The sequence below is a fragment of the Stegodyphus dumicola genome, chromosome 7, assembly GCF_044657685.1.
Source record: "Stegodyphus dumicola isolate Sdum_Otavi_A_Nest chromosome 7, ASM4465768v1".
In the NCBI taxonomy this organism is placed as follows: domain Eukaryota; kingdom Metazoa; phylum Arthropoda; class Arachnida; order Araneae; family Eresidae; genus Stegodyphus; species Stegodyphus dumicola.
In genome coordinates, this window is record NC_140774.1 from 48,227,999 (window position 1) to 48,244,814 (window position 16,816).

At 33.3% G+C, this 16,816-nt stretch overlaps 1 protein-coding gene across 4 annotated transcripts in view; it reads left to right on the top strand.

The window, feature by feature from the left end:
- Window positions 1-16,816, top strand: part of LOC118198084 (dystrobrevin alpha-like) — a 167,024-nt gene that overhangs the window by 49,464 nt on the left and 100,744 nt on the right. For all 4 annotated transcript variants that reach the window (XM_085820167.1, XM_085820166.1, XM_085820168.1 and 1 more), the window contains exons 7-8: window positions 298-406; window positions 5,437-5,603. In XM_085820167.1, coding sequence (XP_085676293.1) covers window positions 298-406; window positions 5,437-5,603 — 276 coding nt within the window. The remainder of the gene's footprint in view (window positions 1-297; window positions 407-5,436; window positions 5,604-16,816) is intronic.

Here is a 16,816-nt window from a genome sequence, read left to right on the forward strand (position 1 = left end):
CCATTATTAGCAGTAGAAGTTGTAAAGTTATGCTGTCAGTTTTCCTGTTAATTAGGCTGCTAATTCATAGGGAAAGAAATATATTCAACATTCATGTTATAAGTGTCTAACATTTGTGTTGCATTAACATAGAAACATGCTTATATGAAAAGGTGATAATAAAATGGTCCCTAGCAGTGAATTAACAAATTGTGTTAAATATATGCTGTTGATAAAAACCCACTTTTAAAAATTTGTTTTCTAATATAACATTTGAAATGTGTCATAATTTATCAATACTTTAAAAATCTTTCATAGCAATCTACTATCAATGTGAATGATTTCTTAGATGTGCTTCTATCTGATCCTGGCCCTCAATGTCTTATGTGGTTTCCGTTGATTCACCGTATGGCCAGTGTTGAAAATGGTATGACTAATTGTGCATCAATTTCTTCTGAATGTAGAGTGCACAGTTTAATTGAAATTAACTAAATCTGTATTGAAATTAACTAAATCTGTATTTAAAATTTTTTTGTAAGTATATGGTGTAGATTATAACAGCTCTTATGACTATATTATTTCTTGTTATTTTTAACTCCACATTTTATATAAATGTAAAATCAGAAGAAAAAAAGCATTTGGTATTTGAATGCAAACCATAAAATTGTGAAAAAATGTAATTTATGTAAGCAGTTAGGTATATTAGTACAGTTGTTGAAGTTTTTATGTATTTAATCATCTTTATTGTTTGAAAGAATTTTTAGCTGCTGAAAGCATACTAATTAGTTCTCAGTTGTTATGAGCTGGCTTCAGTATTTGTGTTTTGAATACAGTGTTGTCATCATGAATACACACACACATACAAAAGGTGGGAAAAACCCTGAAAATTTAGATTACACTTGGATATCTCCAAGATGAATTTACTATTAAAAAGTTTTAGTTAAAAAATTGCAAAAATTTAAATAACTGAAAAGCCATGCAATCATATTTTGCTGGCCATTAAAACTGCTGTGCCATAAAGGAAGATCATATTTATTTTACAAACATGTTATAATGAAAGGATGAAATGATAAAAATTTCAGTTGAGTTACAGAACAGGTAAAGAACCAGCGACCTGAGCATCTACCTCAGGTGAAAATGGCAGCTGTTATGCAGCTGAGCATGGAGTCAAACAGATTATTTATAGGTTATTGCAGTCCATGCAAATTTAGTCAGAGTCTTGTTATACTTACTGATGTTATCATTCCAGTCTCTGTGCAACCAAATTACCAAACATTTTCCTTTTGAAAGAGATGTGGAGACCATGCTGACTAAGGCAGGTTTCAAACACCCTGCGTATTGAAGAAATGGCAAAGTGCCGTCTACAGAGCGGGCAACATGTGGCCTGATTAAGAAACTTTATGAGAGATGCACAGTGTAGTATGTAAGTTATGACACAATATAAAATGTAAGGAAAATTTAAAATATAGTAGCAACAGTAACAACAACAAAAATAAATAAAATAAAAATTTTAATAAATAAAATAAAAAATATAAAAATAAAAAGGCAAATGAAGAGGTTTTAACTGCAACAGTTGCGGAAACAAAGGAAATCTGAAAAAATTGTTAAGAAGCTAGGCTGCCGAGACAAGATTTGTTTTTCCGATCTACTGTCAGCGGTAAAATAGTGGAGTCTAGGATTGTGAAACATATCTTACTCCAGCAGAAGAAAGTAGTTTGTCATTAAATTGAAAATTATAGTTAAATGAGTATCCCTGTTTTGAAAATATAATACTAAAAGTTGCTGCCGAGTTTGATATGAATGATTTATAAGTATGTTATGTTTGGTCACTGTCAGTTTAAGAAGTTTACTTTTTATCAAACTGTAGAGACATTAGGATTTTTTTGGAGGCTGGAGATATGAAAAATTAGCAACTGCCTTCGCCAGGAATTGAACCATGGACATCTGGAATACCAGCCTAGCATGCAAAACCACTACATCATGAAGGCATGGTAGGAAAGTGGGAAAAATACTTTATATACTCCCCTTTTTAAAGGGCATCTGGGATTTTTAGGGGACCCAGTCGTCAAATCCTGTGTGTGGAGAGTCATCATCCACAACCCTTTTAGTTCGGGCGCCACTGTAGAGACATTAGGATTTTTTTGGAGGCTGGAGAGATGAAAAATTAGCAACCACCTTCGGGGAATCGAACCACGGACCTCTGGAATACCGACCCAACGTACAGAACCACTACACCACGAAGGCACGCTAGGAAAGTGGGAGAAATACCTTAAAATTAGTTTCAAATCTTCATAAAAAAGTAACTGGAATCAAGATGAGGTTCTCCTCCCCTCCATGCATTCCATTGTCACTAAGTTCAGCAAAAATCTCGCATTTTTAATATTTGGTGTAATGCCTTGAATCCTAAAAATGCAATTTTGGGTTTTCATAACATTGAGATCTTTCTTCTGATAGAAAATGATATCTTATATAGTAAATTTGATGCTATATTTATATAGTAAATTTAGAAATTTAAGCAAAATCAAAATTAAAAAAAAAGTTCTCAAACAAAATTGAAAGAGGCTAATCGGCAAGGTAATAGCATTTCAGTGTAATCAAAGAAGAAGAGGTCTTAAATTACATTATAACAGAGCATCAGAAACATAAAGCAAAGGCATAAAATAAGAAAAGGCAAAACGTTAAAGACTAAATGAAAAGTCATTAGGTAATGAGACTGATTGATAAAGAATCAAGCAATGACTCACGAGCTAGATGTATAAATCAAAATATTATGAGAATGCTGCCAAATTTTCTTAATACGAGGGCCATCCAGGAAGTAGATTACGTTTCCGTCTGTGTCCGCTAGGGGCGGGGCTAGCGCGGCCATCTTGGGGTCAGAGCGTTGCGCAGCTCAGTCTGCATCTAGCCGTGCTAGTGAGAGGTTCGTGCTGTGCTCCGTTCAGATACTGTGACGGTTTGAAATGTCTGCGTTAATTGAAAATCCCGCGAGGTGCGCTCAGTAATAAGGTTTCTGACTGCAAAAAACTGTAAACCGATAGAAATCTATCGGCAGCTTCGTGAAGTGTATGGGGACAACATTATCACTGAAGGTGGAGTGCGTCAGTGGGTCATAAGATTTCAAAATGGCCGAACCAATGTTCACGACGAAGATCGAAGTGGGAGACCCAGCATAGTGACCGCCGAACTTCTCGAAAAAGTCGATGCTAAAGTCCGTGAAAATCGAAATTTCACAATAACGGAACTTTCTTTGAGTTTTCCACAAATTTCGCGAAGTTTGTTGCACGAAATCATCAGCGAAAAGCTTGGTTACCACAAGTTTTGTGCAAGATGGATTCCAAAAATCTTGACAGAGGACCACAAAAATCAGCGAATGGCTGCAGCGTTGAACTTTTTGGACGCTTACCATAAGGATGGTGACTCTTTACTCGATCGCATCGTTACTGGTGACGAAACATGGGTGAAACATGTGAACTGTGAAACGAAATTGCAATCAATGCAGTGGGGGCACACAAGTTCTCCCCAAAAACCCAAGAAATGCATGCAAACAATGTCGGCAAGGAAGATGATGGCGACTGTTTTTTGGGACAGAAAAGGTGTAATTTTGGTGGACTTCCTGGAAAGAGGCACTACAATAAACTCTCAAAGGTATTGCCAAACTCTCCAAAAACTCAGAAGAGCAATTCAAAACAAGCGCAGAGGAATGTTGAGCTCTAAGATCTTGTTGATTCACGACAACGCCCGGCCCCACACGGCAAATGTCACTCGTAAAGTTCTTGAATCTTTTAAGTGGGAGTTGTTTCCTCATCCGCCGTACAGTCCCGACCTGGCACCGAGCGACTTCCACCTATTCCCAGCAATGAAGAAGTGGCTGGCTATGCAGCGTTTTCATGACGACGCACAGCTGCAAGAAGAGGTAACGAAGTGGTTGAAGGCGCAGGCGGCCGAATTTTTCGACGAAGGAATTTCCAAGCTCGTACATCGCTACGATAAATGCCTTAATTTGTATGGTGACTATGTAGAAAAGTAGTATTTGAGTGTGGCTTTCATCTGTATATAATAAAATTTGTTTCCTATACTTTGTTTATTTTTTTATTCCAAAACGTAATCTACTTTCTGGATAGCCCTCGTATTATCCTTGAAGGATACTGTTTCAAACTTTATAAGTAATAAAATTCAGTTGATGCTGCCAGTAAATTATGTCATAATTGAAGTAAAATGTGTAGTTTCTAGTGATCGAGTCAAATATCTGAAATGTTTTGTTTTTAGCATTTTTAAATTCTTTGTTGCATTTATACGATTATTTGAAATTTATTTATAATGAAATTCAACTTCTAGTCATTGTGAAATATTAGTTCTAAATTTCTTACTTTATGTCTTTAATGATAATTTTTCTGCAGCTTAATGCACAAAAATACTAGGCATGTTTGTGTTTTGTTTTCAAAGAAATTGTTTTGCAATTATATATATATATACACATACATAGAAAGTATAACAGAATGGATGTCATAACTTTAAAGAGTAACATCATAATATGATAGTCACTTTGTAATCAATGTGATACCTCCATTATAGTTGATGGTCATACATTTGAACAGATCTTATAAATATCAAACATTATTCTTGATTAAAATGACTTTTTGCTTCCGATGTTCTTCATAATGTTTTTCAACATTCACATTTCACATTCTGCCATGCATTACTTTTGTCCTGTTACACTATTCCTTAAAGTTGTGACCATTAATTAATGTACACCCTATATATAACAGTTTAAAGAATACATTTTGTGAGATTAGTTTTTCATAACCTCAGAAAGCACATCTGAAGGATGGCTGACACTAAGAAAAATTATGAAACAATCTATGATTTTAACTTATTCAATAAAATGCATTCACTAAAAAAAGAAAAGTAATATGTATACGTATATATTGGAGGTTTCAGAAACTGCAAAATAAAATATTTAACTGCAAGAAAAGTCTTTTTATGTAGAGAGTGAATCACTTTTTATTATATTTCTTTAATAATTTCTATGTTGTATCAGTCATTTTAATACCCTTGTGGGTTTAATACTGAGATGCTTTTATGAGGCCACCAAGGTAGCCTACTTGTTTATTGAAATGGACAGTTGTATAAAAAATTTAGGAGCTACCTGTCTGATTTGCAAAAATTAATGAGTCTGTTAAATGAAATAATTAGACATGAAATATAAAGAAAAAGGAAGAAATTAACGTATAAAGCAACATTCAATCATATTAATAATAAAATTACACATATATATGATGTTTGTGTTGATCTATAAAAAAATTTGGACACTAAAATTTTGGCACAATTGGCTAAAAATTGTTTTGATTTCAATTATGATTAACTTTCTAACCATATACCTCTTCTATACTATGTTTTTCATGAAAATAATGATTTTCTTGATTAAAGTTTTTTATTTATTATTATTGTTCTTTTCAGTTCTCCATATGGTGCAATGTGAAGGCTGTAACAAAGAGTCATTTGTAGGTTTTCGCTATAAATGTCAAAGGTGTTACAATTATCAATTATGCCAAGACTGTTTTTGGCGCTGCCGTGTATCTGGTAATCATACAAACCAGCATGAAATGAAAGAATATACTAGTTATGTAAGTCTTCCTTCTCATTTCCCTCCTCCCATATATTTGAAATGTATTTTGTACAAGTCATATTCATTAATGTGGATAACCTTTCTTGTACATTTTCATGAAATTATATATTTAAATTACATAAAAGCGTGAAGTAGTGCTATGTGATATTATCTAGTTAAATCCAAAAGAAAAGGAATTTTTTAATTTATGGGGTATTTACTGATTTTCCACACTCACACTGTAAGACTGTGATTTGATTGGCTACTTTGTAGAGGGTTCGCTAACTTGTAGGTGGCTTTGGAGAGAAACATGTGTTTGCATATTTTGATGTCTATTTTATTGATGTATTCAGAGCCACTTATTTTTTTACATTCATTATAAAGGTAAAAACACTAAACTTTTTAGATAAATCCTTTTTTTTTTGTCCTGTCCCCCCAACCCTGTGTTGGTGTGAATATGAGAGATGAAGGTGCTGATTTGAAATAATACTAACTAAGCTAGGGCAAACAACATATTTAATTATTTACATAATGTACATACACCATTGCAAATTTAAGTGCTCTGTTAGCACTGACAAGGTGGGACAAGGGAATGCATGATAGGTCCGCTGCATAACTACTTCAACTACTAACTGAACTAAATTTGGCTTTGCTCACAAGAGGGCATAGAACCTAGAGGGTACTACATTAAACCAAACATTTCAGTTTCCATTGGAACAGGTTTGAATAATTCTGTATAAATTTACAATTCAATTCAAATATACACATACCGCATGCGATACAATTTAGCACAAATTATTTCAGTTATAATTAAATTCATTAGCATATAGTAATAACAATGTTACACATGCAAAATATTACACTTTACTAAAATTAATTGAATAAATGGATAATGTCCATCCATAATGTGAAAATTTTACTTTTATTTTTTGTTTTCTATGGGCAATTTATTGATTTTGTGAGAGGCCTTTTAAAGAGACCCAGTGCATTAACTATCGTAATGCTTTCATCCAACTGGGGTACAACTTCTTCAACTCTACCTAACCAGTACAGATACACAAGTTGTCTTCCTTCACAAACATCATAGTTTCAGATTTAATGTTTTCCTTTTTAAAGTGTCATTTCGTTTGCTCATGAAGCTGTAATAAATAATCCCATTGCCACCTTTTCCAAATATTTTGAATCATTTTGGTGACTCTTTCCCATCTGGAATAATCTGTTTAAGTAATGTTCTATGCTTTTGTATTATAAGTAGTAGTAATATTCTTATCTTGCAATGAGGGACATGTACTTGTTTATTTTTTGTTATATGTTGTTTCTCAGAATTGTAAATCACCCGCTCAAGCAACTTTCTTCTGCCTATTGAAAGTCTATTCTTGAATTTTTCTCATGTCTAACAAATTCTAATTTATCTACCAAGTATTCGATTCTGCAAAAAATATAATTACTTTTGTCAGTCAAGTTTTATAAAAAGGTTATGCATTTAGTATTCTTTTTTAATGTAGTATTGATTAGGAAAGTACAGGTTTTTGTTCAATTAGGGGTAAGGTCTTTTATCTAGGAACCCTGGTGTTACTTGTCTCATGAGAAATCTGTTTAGCTCTTATTTATAAATTGTTGTTCTATAGAGGTTGTTAATAGAGCAGCCATTTAGAAAAATGTACAGGGGTTAAAGCATAAATATTCCTTCCATCTGAAGAGAGGAGTGAAATTGGTCTAGAGCTTAATATTTGCGCTATTAGCGTTATTAAAGTTAAAATTCTTCAATAGTTAATTTTGAATTTCCAACATTTTTTTTTTTTTTTACTTCCTTGTACGAAGTAAAAAGGAAGTATTGTAATCGTGAGAAGTTTCAGGCATCATATTTCAACAAAAATATCTATTTTGACCATATCGAATGCAATTTAACAATGTTTTTGCGTGACATCTGTATATAAGGACAGAATAAAAGACTTCCCCCCCCAAAAAAAATTATAAAACTGATTTAAAATGAAATCTGAAAAGAATTTTTCATGGTGTCCGTATGTATCTCGCATAACTCAAAAACGAGTAGCCTCAGAATGTTGAAATTTTGTATACAGGACTGCTATAACATGTAGATGTGCACCTCATATTTTGGTTGTAATCGGCTGCACCAAAAATATATAAATATATGTATATAAGTTAAAAGAAAATTCTTAGTGCTTATGCTAAAAAGTAGCTTAGATACTGTGGTTCTGGTGACAATTTTAACATAAGTAAAATAAAGTGCAATGAAAAGTGTAAACATTAAATAAACAATATTAAAACTAGAATATTTACAAATAAAATTCAAAACTAATTGTAAGTAATATACTGATCAAAGTAACGCATACTTTAAACAATAGAATAAAAGTGTGGCATAAGACTTGAGCAAAAATACAAAAACAAAAAAGCTACTTTTTAGCATATGCACTAAGAATTTTCTTTTAACTTGTTTTCTAAATTTTGCAGCTCAATGCGCAAAGTTCTTGACCACAAAGGTAATTTTTTTTTAGTTTAAACTTTTAGTTCAGTCAAAGCATCTAAATTGATGTAGCTAATTTAGATGCTTTGACTTCATCACATTTTTTAACTGGGGATGTTATTACTAGCATCCCAGAACAGGATTTTTCTAATATTCCCAAACCCACTTTATTAAAATGATGGGAATTATTACAGCAAATGAAACAAGGCTTTTGGAAGAGTTATAAGGAGTATTTAAATTCCGTGCAACAAAGATACAAATGGAAAGAAGAACTTCCAAATTTGTCTGTAGGTGATATTGTATTAATTAAGGAGGACAACATGCCTCCTGGTGTTTGGCCTTTAGGTCGCATTGTTGAAATCCATCCTGGAAAAGATGGCAGCGCTAGAGTTGTTACTGTAAAAACTGTTAATGGTCATTTTGAAAGACCGATACTAAAACTTTTACCATTGCCATTGCATCAAAAATGATCTATTGTTAATGCAATGGCAAGGGTGGGAGTTAATGTTGGATGTATATTTAATATTTGCATTTCTTTCTTTCATTATTTATTTTCTCACTGTTTAATTTTATCTTATGATTTACAATAATCTTGTTATTGGCAACCTGCTTTTGTTTTACTATTGAGTTTATGTGAATGGCAGCAGTTGTTCATGTTTATGTTTCAGTAGAATAGCGTTCTTAGCCGCACTGCGCTGCAGGCAATTTTTCTCTTAAATATTTCATGTTTTAGAACATCAATAAAGTTTTTATACAAAGCTGATGCTTTTTAGTTCAAGACAACTATTTTTTAGTTTGTTCTCTTTTCTTTAAATATATGTATATATATATATATATATATATATATATCCACTTTTTAAAGGATTTAAAAGTAACTATGATTTAATATGAAAAACACTTTAATTGCAGATATTTAAAAAAATTTAGAAGCAGTTATTCTCTTAAATATTTCATGTTAAGAAACAATAGAGCTTGTTTTTTAAAACATAAAACTTAAACAGAGTTGAGTTGTAGCTGGTATTACTCAAACAACATCGCACCTTTCATGCAACAAAAGTTATAAATCAAGTCTATTGGGAATTTTAACACGTCGACCAGCTCTAGTAACAAAATCTGGAATTTTGGGTGATGAATCATCATCTTCATTGGAATCTGACTCATTACCTGCAGGGCATAGAGGCATATTCGTAGAGCACTTTCATCCCTTCGAGCATCTTGGGCAATGAATGGTAACTTTTCTGAACTGTTGATTTCTAACGGATAAAGTCTTTGGAATGGTCTTAACTTCTCTCCATCAGCTGTTTTCACTCTGGCAACTCTTGAGTGCCCATCTGCTCTAGAAAAGACTTTAATGACGATTCCTAAAGGCCAGTTGATACACTTGCCATCAGTTTCTAAAAGAATGACCTCTTCAACTCTTAAAGATTCTTCCCGGCTCTTACCTGTATGAATCAACATTGCTAAATAATCATTCCGAAATCTCATTCTTAAATCCTGCCTTAATTTTTGTACAAAACGCAATCTTATATTTAGGCTTTCACTGTCGATTTCATCTAAATCAGTTGTTACACTGCTAGGAATACTTTGTAAGAAACAAGCAGAAGTTAATGGCTTCAGACCTTCCGAATTGTCTTGAATATATATAAGAGGCCTAGAGTTTGTTGTAGTTTCCAACTCTTCAGAATCAAGACTTTTCCTTCCCAAAATTCTTCTTAGCATCTCTTTCAACATTCTAACCATGCGCTCCCACCATCCTCCCCACCAGGCGGCTGTTGGAGGGTTAAAATTCCATTTGATTTTCTTGATAGTGGAAAACGACATGATCTTCTCCCAATCTAAATTTCTTAGAGCATTGCTTGAACCAATGAAGTTTGTACCGTTGTCAGTGTAGATTATATTTACTCTACCTCTTCAAGCAAAGAATCTTCTTAAAGCCATAATAAAAACTTCTGTAGACAGGGAATTGACTAATTCAAGATGGACAGCTCTATAAATGGCACAGATAAAAAGTACAACTCATGTCTTTTCGCCAGAACGCAAATACAAAGGGCCTGCGAGATCAATTCCTGAAACTTCAAAAACTGCAGCAGCCTTTATTCTGTTCCTAGGAAGAGGTGCAAAAGGTGGTTCTGTAGGTTTGGCTTTGAATCTTTTATATGAAATACAATTAGAGCTAACTTGTTTCGCTAATCTATTGATCAAAATAATCCAGTAATCTTCTCTTAAATTGGCAATCAGAGTTCGAAGTCTTGCATGCTGTAGTTCACAATGCTTTTGCCTTACCAGTCGATGAATAATCTCATGGCTTCTGGGCAACAATATGGGGCACTTGAAATTTTCCTCTTCATCTCCCAAGAGAAGCTTTGTTCTGAGTCGAACAATATTATTTTTGTCTCTGAGTGTTTGCATGTTCTTCAAGATTTTCATTTTTCTTCCGGCAAAACTTTCCTGCTAAATTAATTTTAGCAAACAATGTTCTGCTCATTGAACTTCTTCATAAGTCAACTCAGTTTTCTTAAGTTTTTCTTTTCGTTATCAGTTTTTAATGAAATGAAGTATCCAGACAAGCATTCTAAGAATCTTCATATATTTCGAGAAATAAAGTAAATTGTCTGTGAAGTTCCATGCTTCACATTATTGATTATCATTTTTCTCTCTTCTGATCTAACCAAATTTTCATCAATGACTTGTTTTTCACTTAATGGCCAAAATTCTTGTGACTTCCATAACCATTGTGGACCTTCCCACCATTTGTTTTTCAATAAATTCTTAGCATCACAACCTCTTGAAGGCAAATCTGCTGGGTTCATATGCCCTGGCACAAAATGCCAGTCATTCGGGTATGTATTCTTTCTTATTTCTGTGACTCAGTTTCCTACAAACGTATTCCAAGAACTCTCTCTTTTGATCCAAGTTAAAGCAACAGTTGAATCAGTCCAAAAATACACTGTATTGTCTTTCAATTCCAGTCAGTCTATGACTCGACCATATAATCTTGATAAGATCAAAGCTCCCAAGAGTTCTAATCTAGGAATTGTAATCTCTTTAGTAGGTGCCACGCTTGACTTACTCGTTACTAACTTGACTGAAATCTTCTCATTAAATTCAGAATGTAAGAAAATACAAGCAGCATAGGAAACTTCACTGGCATCACAGAAACAATGTAGACTTATTCGGCAGTCTTCAAATGGGCCTGAGATGAGTCTCCGTGGGATCTTACATTCTTTCAGTAAAGATAGTTCCTTGACCCAAGCTAAAAATCTATTTGATATATATATTGGAAGTACGTCGTTCCAATTAATTTTCCTCTTCCAAATGTTTTGACGCAATACTTTTGGTATCAATGAAACGGAACATTATTATCCCAATAGGGTCAAATAATCTTTGGGCAGCCGATAACACAACTCTTTTAGTAAACCCCTTTTCTGGAATTTCAACCATACTGCCACAAAAAAGTTCATCGGTTTCAGTGTCCCAAGAGAGACCTAGAATTGAAATGAATTTGTCATGTGTCTCTTCTACGATTTTTTCAAAAGTAACCCAGCCTCGTAGTTTGAATTGTGCTGAAGACATCAGCTCCTCAGCTTCAGAAATAAATTTTTCTGCCTTTTCTTTAGTTTCTAAACTCGTAATACAGTTGTCCACATAAAAAGATGCTTTGAATTAACAAGCTGTGTGCTTCTTTTCATCCGGAGTGTTCTCTAGATGGTAAGCTATAGTTGCTACTAGTAAAAATGGACTAGGAGAAGCATCAAATACCACTCTATAATGTCGGAGAGTGATTTTTTTCTTCTCGTCTTGATAAATCCTTCCACCACAGAAATTTAAAATACTCCCTATCCTCTGGATTCAAACTGATTCAAAAATGCTTTTTTGATGTCTGATGTTACGCCAATTGCATTTTTCCGAAACTGCATTATCAATTTGGGTACCAATTCTAATAAATTTGGCCCCTTTTCTAAACAATTATTCAAGGAATTTCCTTTGGAATCTTTCGCCGATGCATGAAAAACCGGACGAATTTTTGTTGTTTTTACACCAGTTTTTATCACAGGATGATGTGGTAAATAGTGTCCCTTTTTCTCGTCTTTATCTACAATTTCAATAATTCCATCCCGAACCCACTCATTAAACACATCATTGTATTCTCTTAAATGTCCAGATCGTATGAGATTTTTGATAGTTGACATTAACCGTTTAGTGGCTAATTCTTTATTCGTTTCTAATTCTGGAAGTCCACTCTTCCATGGCAAACATAATTCATATCTTTTGTCTTCATTTCTTTTAATAGTTTTACGGAAAAAATCTACCGTTTCTTCATCCGTTACCTGCCTTGACTTTACTTCTGCACGACATCTTATACCGATGACATCTAGGCTCCTTAATTCCGTCAAATCTAAATTATTAGCATATACAATACTCTCCAAAGATTTTGAGTAGTTTCTTTGTTTACTTTGAAGCATCCATCCAAGTTCTGTTTTAATAGCTACCAAATTATTATCAATGAGCTGAATTCTCCCAGTCAATAATGCGCCAAGATAATCTGCTCCTATTAATAAAACTATTTCAGGCACATATTATCCTGTATCACTTAAGCGTATATTTTTCTTTTTCAAAATTGGATAAATATCAGGATCCTCTACACGTGGAATCGCACCACATATCTTCTTTTCGTCTAAAACTGTACAGGCTTTGTAATGTACATACGAGCTTTGTAATGTAATATTGTAGACATTATGGGACTTTTGTTTAGTTTCACTGCCCCCCCCCCAAAAGTCCATAACTCGTCATTTCTTGATCTACAGGTTTCAATCCTAGTTTCTCCGCAATATCTTTTCGTATGAAAGATCTCTGAACACCAGTATCAAATAATCCACGAAGGAATCCGGACTTGTCACCATTGATGATTTTCACCAATACAGTTAACAATAACGTTGGAGAGTTTTTTGGTGACAAAAGAACCTGTGCATCCAATTCAGATTGTTTGTCTTGTTTTGATTGATTTATATTTGGACACATAATGCTATGGTGTTTTTTCTTGCATATAATAACACTTTAAATAAGCTTTGCAGATCTTAGAATTGTGTCTTGGTTTCAAATAGATGAAACAAGCTCCCCTTTTTGCCTCCAATGACATCTTGGCAGCCTTAAAACATTCTGAGGTATTATGAAATGACTTATTACAAAATATACAATGTTTGCCATTTTTCTCAGCTCTTTGCTTTTCGTTAGATACAATACAAGCTGCAGGGGGAATTTTTTCTTTCGTTTTCAATTTTTCAAATTGATCATTCGCAAACCCTGATCGAGCAAGTTGTAACCGCTCTTCACTCTCAACTTCCAAACGAAGAAATTCTAATAAATTTCCTAAGATGTTCGTCTTGTCTTTATTTTCTACACGGTTATGTGTGCGTTCCCTCTCCTTGATAAGAACTTCTGGCAGAGCTGGTTCTACTAAAGTATATAACATTGCTTCATATTTTTCAGACGTTACCCCTAAGTCTCTAATGCTCGCAGCTGAGTCTCCAATTTATCATAAAGAATCCGCAAAGTTAAAATTTCGCCACTTTTCGCTTGCTTTAAAACTAGATTTAAAAGTTCACGAACATAAATTTGAATTAATAGTTCATCTTTAGCAAAACGAGATTTCAGCTGTTCGCAAAACGAGATTCAGCATTATAATAGTTTTCGCCAAATGGTGGAAAACTTGCAACTAAATCTCTAGCCGATGAACCTTCTTCAGTTGCTTGTAAAAGATACTGAAATTTATCATCTGCATCAATGCTATCATCATCATGAATCGTTTTAAATTGTCCCTAGAATCCTAGCCAGTTTTTAATATTACCATCAAAACGTTTCAGTTTTAACTTAGAAAGACGGAAATTTCACTTACTACACTGGAAATATCGCCTTTTCTTTCAGTAGTTGATAACATTAAATCAACTTTTGTTTTCATAGCAACCCACTGATTTCGATAGCTTTCCGTTAAATCCATATCATAAGAAAATTCATTTTCATTCAAATTTTCCATTTCTAGCCATTTTACTTTAACTTTTTCATCTAACTGAAATAATCTGTCAGCTTTATCATTCAATATAGATATCAAATCAATCTTACTTACTGCTTCATCTTTTAGAACACTTCTTTCAAAGAAGTTGTGAAATATCGCCTTAATTGTGTTCTTTCCCGTTTTAAATTATCCATAGTCATGCTGCACGGACGCCAGTATTTTAAAGGATTCGAAAATAACTACAGATTTAATATGAAAAAACACTTAAACACTTAAAAAAACTACAGATTTAATATGAAAAATTGCAGATATTTACAAAAATTTAGAAGCAGTTATTCTTACAGAAACGATAGAGCTTGTTTTTTAAAACATAAAACTTAAACAGAGTTGAGTTGTAGCTGGTATTACTCAAACACCACTCTCTTACCCGGCTCAGTAATCTTTGTTTCTTTACTCTTATATGTTTGTAAATTGTTCATTTTTTGCTTTAAAAAAATGATCAAATTATGTTGTTCTTATATTTTGGTTAAGGTTTTTATGCCTTTAGCAAATCTGCATGCAATATTTATAGTTATCAACAGTTTAAAAGTTGTTTAAGTGCGGCTAAGCCTAATTAATTTTGTCATGGCTGACATGTTTGTTTACATTTTTAACAGAATAGGGAATTTGTTGCCAATCTAGAGAAACTAAGCTTTGCAACAACAAAGATGATGCCTTCTTTTATTATTGCGAATTAAATCATGCTTAATCCATTCTGGAATTTATTCGAGAAAATAAATTTTTAAGATTTACTTCGTAAGTTTTAATATAGATATTTTGAGTTTTTATGCATTTTTGCCTTGTTGAAAAAGTGAGAACTGAATTAATTGAATGAGAAATACTGAATTGTCTGTCAAAAACCGTTTCTTTTTTGTTTTGTTTGCTTAATTTCTTTTATATATCATTTTAGATTTATTATAGTATTTGAATAGAACATGTGGCAACGATTAGATAATTCTTCAAATGATATAAATATTGTGCATTCTGAGTTACAAATACGAATGAATTGTAACCACTATTATGTGAACCTAGTGCCAGAGTGTCGCTATGGTAAACAAATATAGTGAATTTTAAAGAGTGCATTTATTCTATTGTGTTTTATGCACTATCAACGAAGTAGATTTAATTCTTTCCAATGAAGTTTAAATGAAATGCAAGAAAAAATGCGTATAATTTAATATTCCGTACAAGGAAGTCGTGGTTCACACATCAGCTTTTTAAAATTTATTTTGATTTTGAAGGATTTAACCTTTGCCTTCCAAATCCCACCAAAAGGTGGTATCCCCACCCTTGAGGATATAAATTTCCACTCAATGCCCTCTGACAACAGATAGGTTTTTAACCCTTATTTTGGTACTTCGAGCAACGTGAACACCACATCGATAGGCATTTATTGCAAAAATGAAAATAACATGGTGCATTTGTCGCCTAACAACGAGATTGTTTATTTCTCAAGTTACAGCTCTGGATTGCACTTGCAGATGCGGAGCAGCGTAAATGAGGCACTTTACCGCTTGTTATATTGTAGCGCACGAGACCGCAACCGTGAAGTTTAGTCGTAGAGCAAGTGGTTAAACAGCTTGTTTAGTTTATTTTGAGCTTCACAGAAGTTTGTAGCTTTATTGTTAAATATGGTGGATCTTTTCCCCCTCTCATGAAAAATTTCTTTAGGGTAATAGTGCTTCTGAAGGTGAAGTCCAAGATGTTTCTTGGAGAAATGCTTATGTAACAAGGCACATAAACACTGCAACTTACATTTTTTAGAGAACTCTCTTTCTTTGATTTTTTTTTCTTAATAAGAAACAGATGTAAAAATCAAGCCCACATTTGTTCAAGGTTGATTCAGCTGTCTCTCATTCTGTAGGCAGATCACCCAGTATCTGATCTATTGGTAGAAGTGTGTGTTTGAAATATTGTGCTCACCCATACTATTTTTAATTAGGCACAACAGCACTAACTATGAATCCAAAAGCTGTTTCTGGAAGCAATAAGACTTTTGATGCACTGTGAACTGGACCTGATTTTAAGAAGTCAAAGAAACATTCTGCATTCAGTAATAAATAAGTTTTCTCAAATGTATTGAATCAGTAATCAGCTAAGGAAATGCCCTTGTGGATCTCAATATTTTCAATAGGTATGGGGGTTAGGGGCATCATTTCTGTGATTTTTGGAACAATAAACATATCAAGTTCTCTAAAGAAACATTTTTTCTTATTAGCAATTGAAATCCTCAGTTTTTAGTTTAAAGTAATATCAGTTCCATTTAGTCCTGAAATCAGAGCGAAAACATTTGCTTTTCTAAATCCTAATTCTTTCACAAAAGGAATCGACCCATTAATTAATGTGTCACACAGTTAATTGTGAGCAACTGCCAAGGAGAGCCTTTTTTTGATAAATGTCCCTCTTTGAAGTTTTATCATAGCCATTGCAGATAGTAACATTACATTTATATTTGTAGCTAATAAAAATTAGAAAGGCTCATTGTCTTTCCCTTAAGTACCAGAAAAAATACCCCTTCTGACATTTGTCTGCTCAGTCATCTGCAGGAAGTTATTCAAAACAGAATTTAAAAGTGATGACTCATCCTTATGAAGCAATGTATGATGATTTGAATGTCAAATATTACAAAAATAATTTGATCTACATTGTGAGGCACTGTGCCTTTTTTTCCAAACAGTTCAGACATAAGTTATTTCGC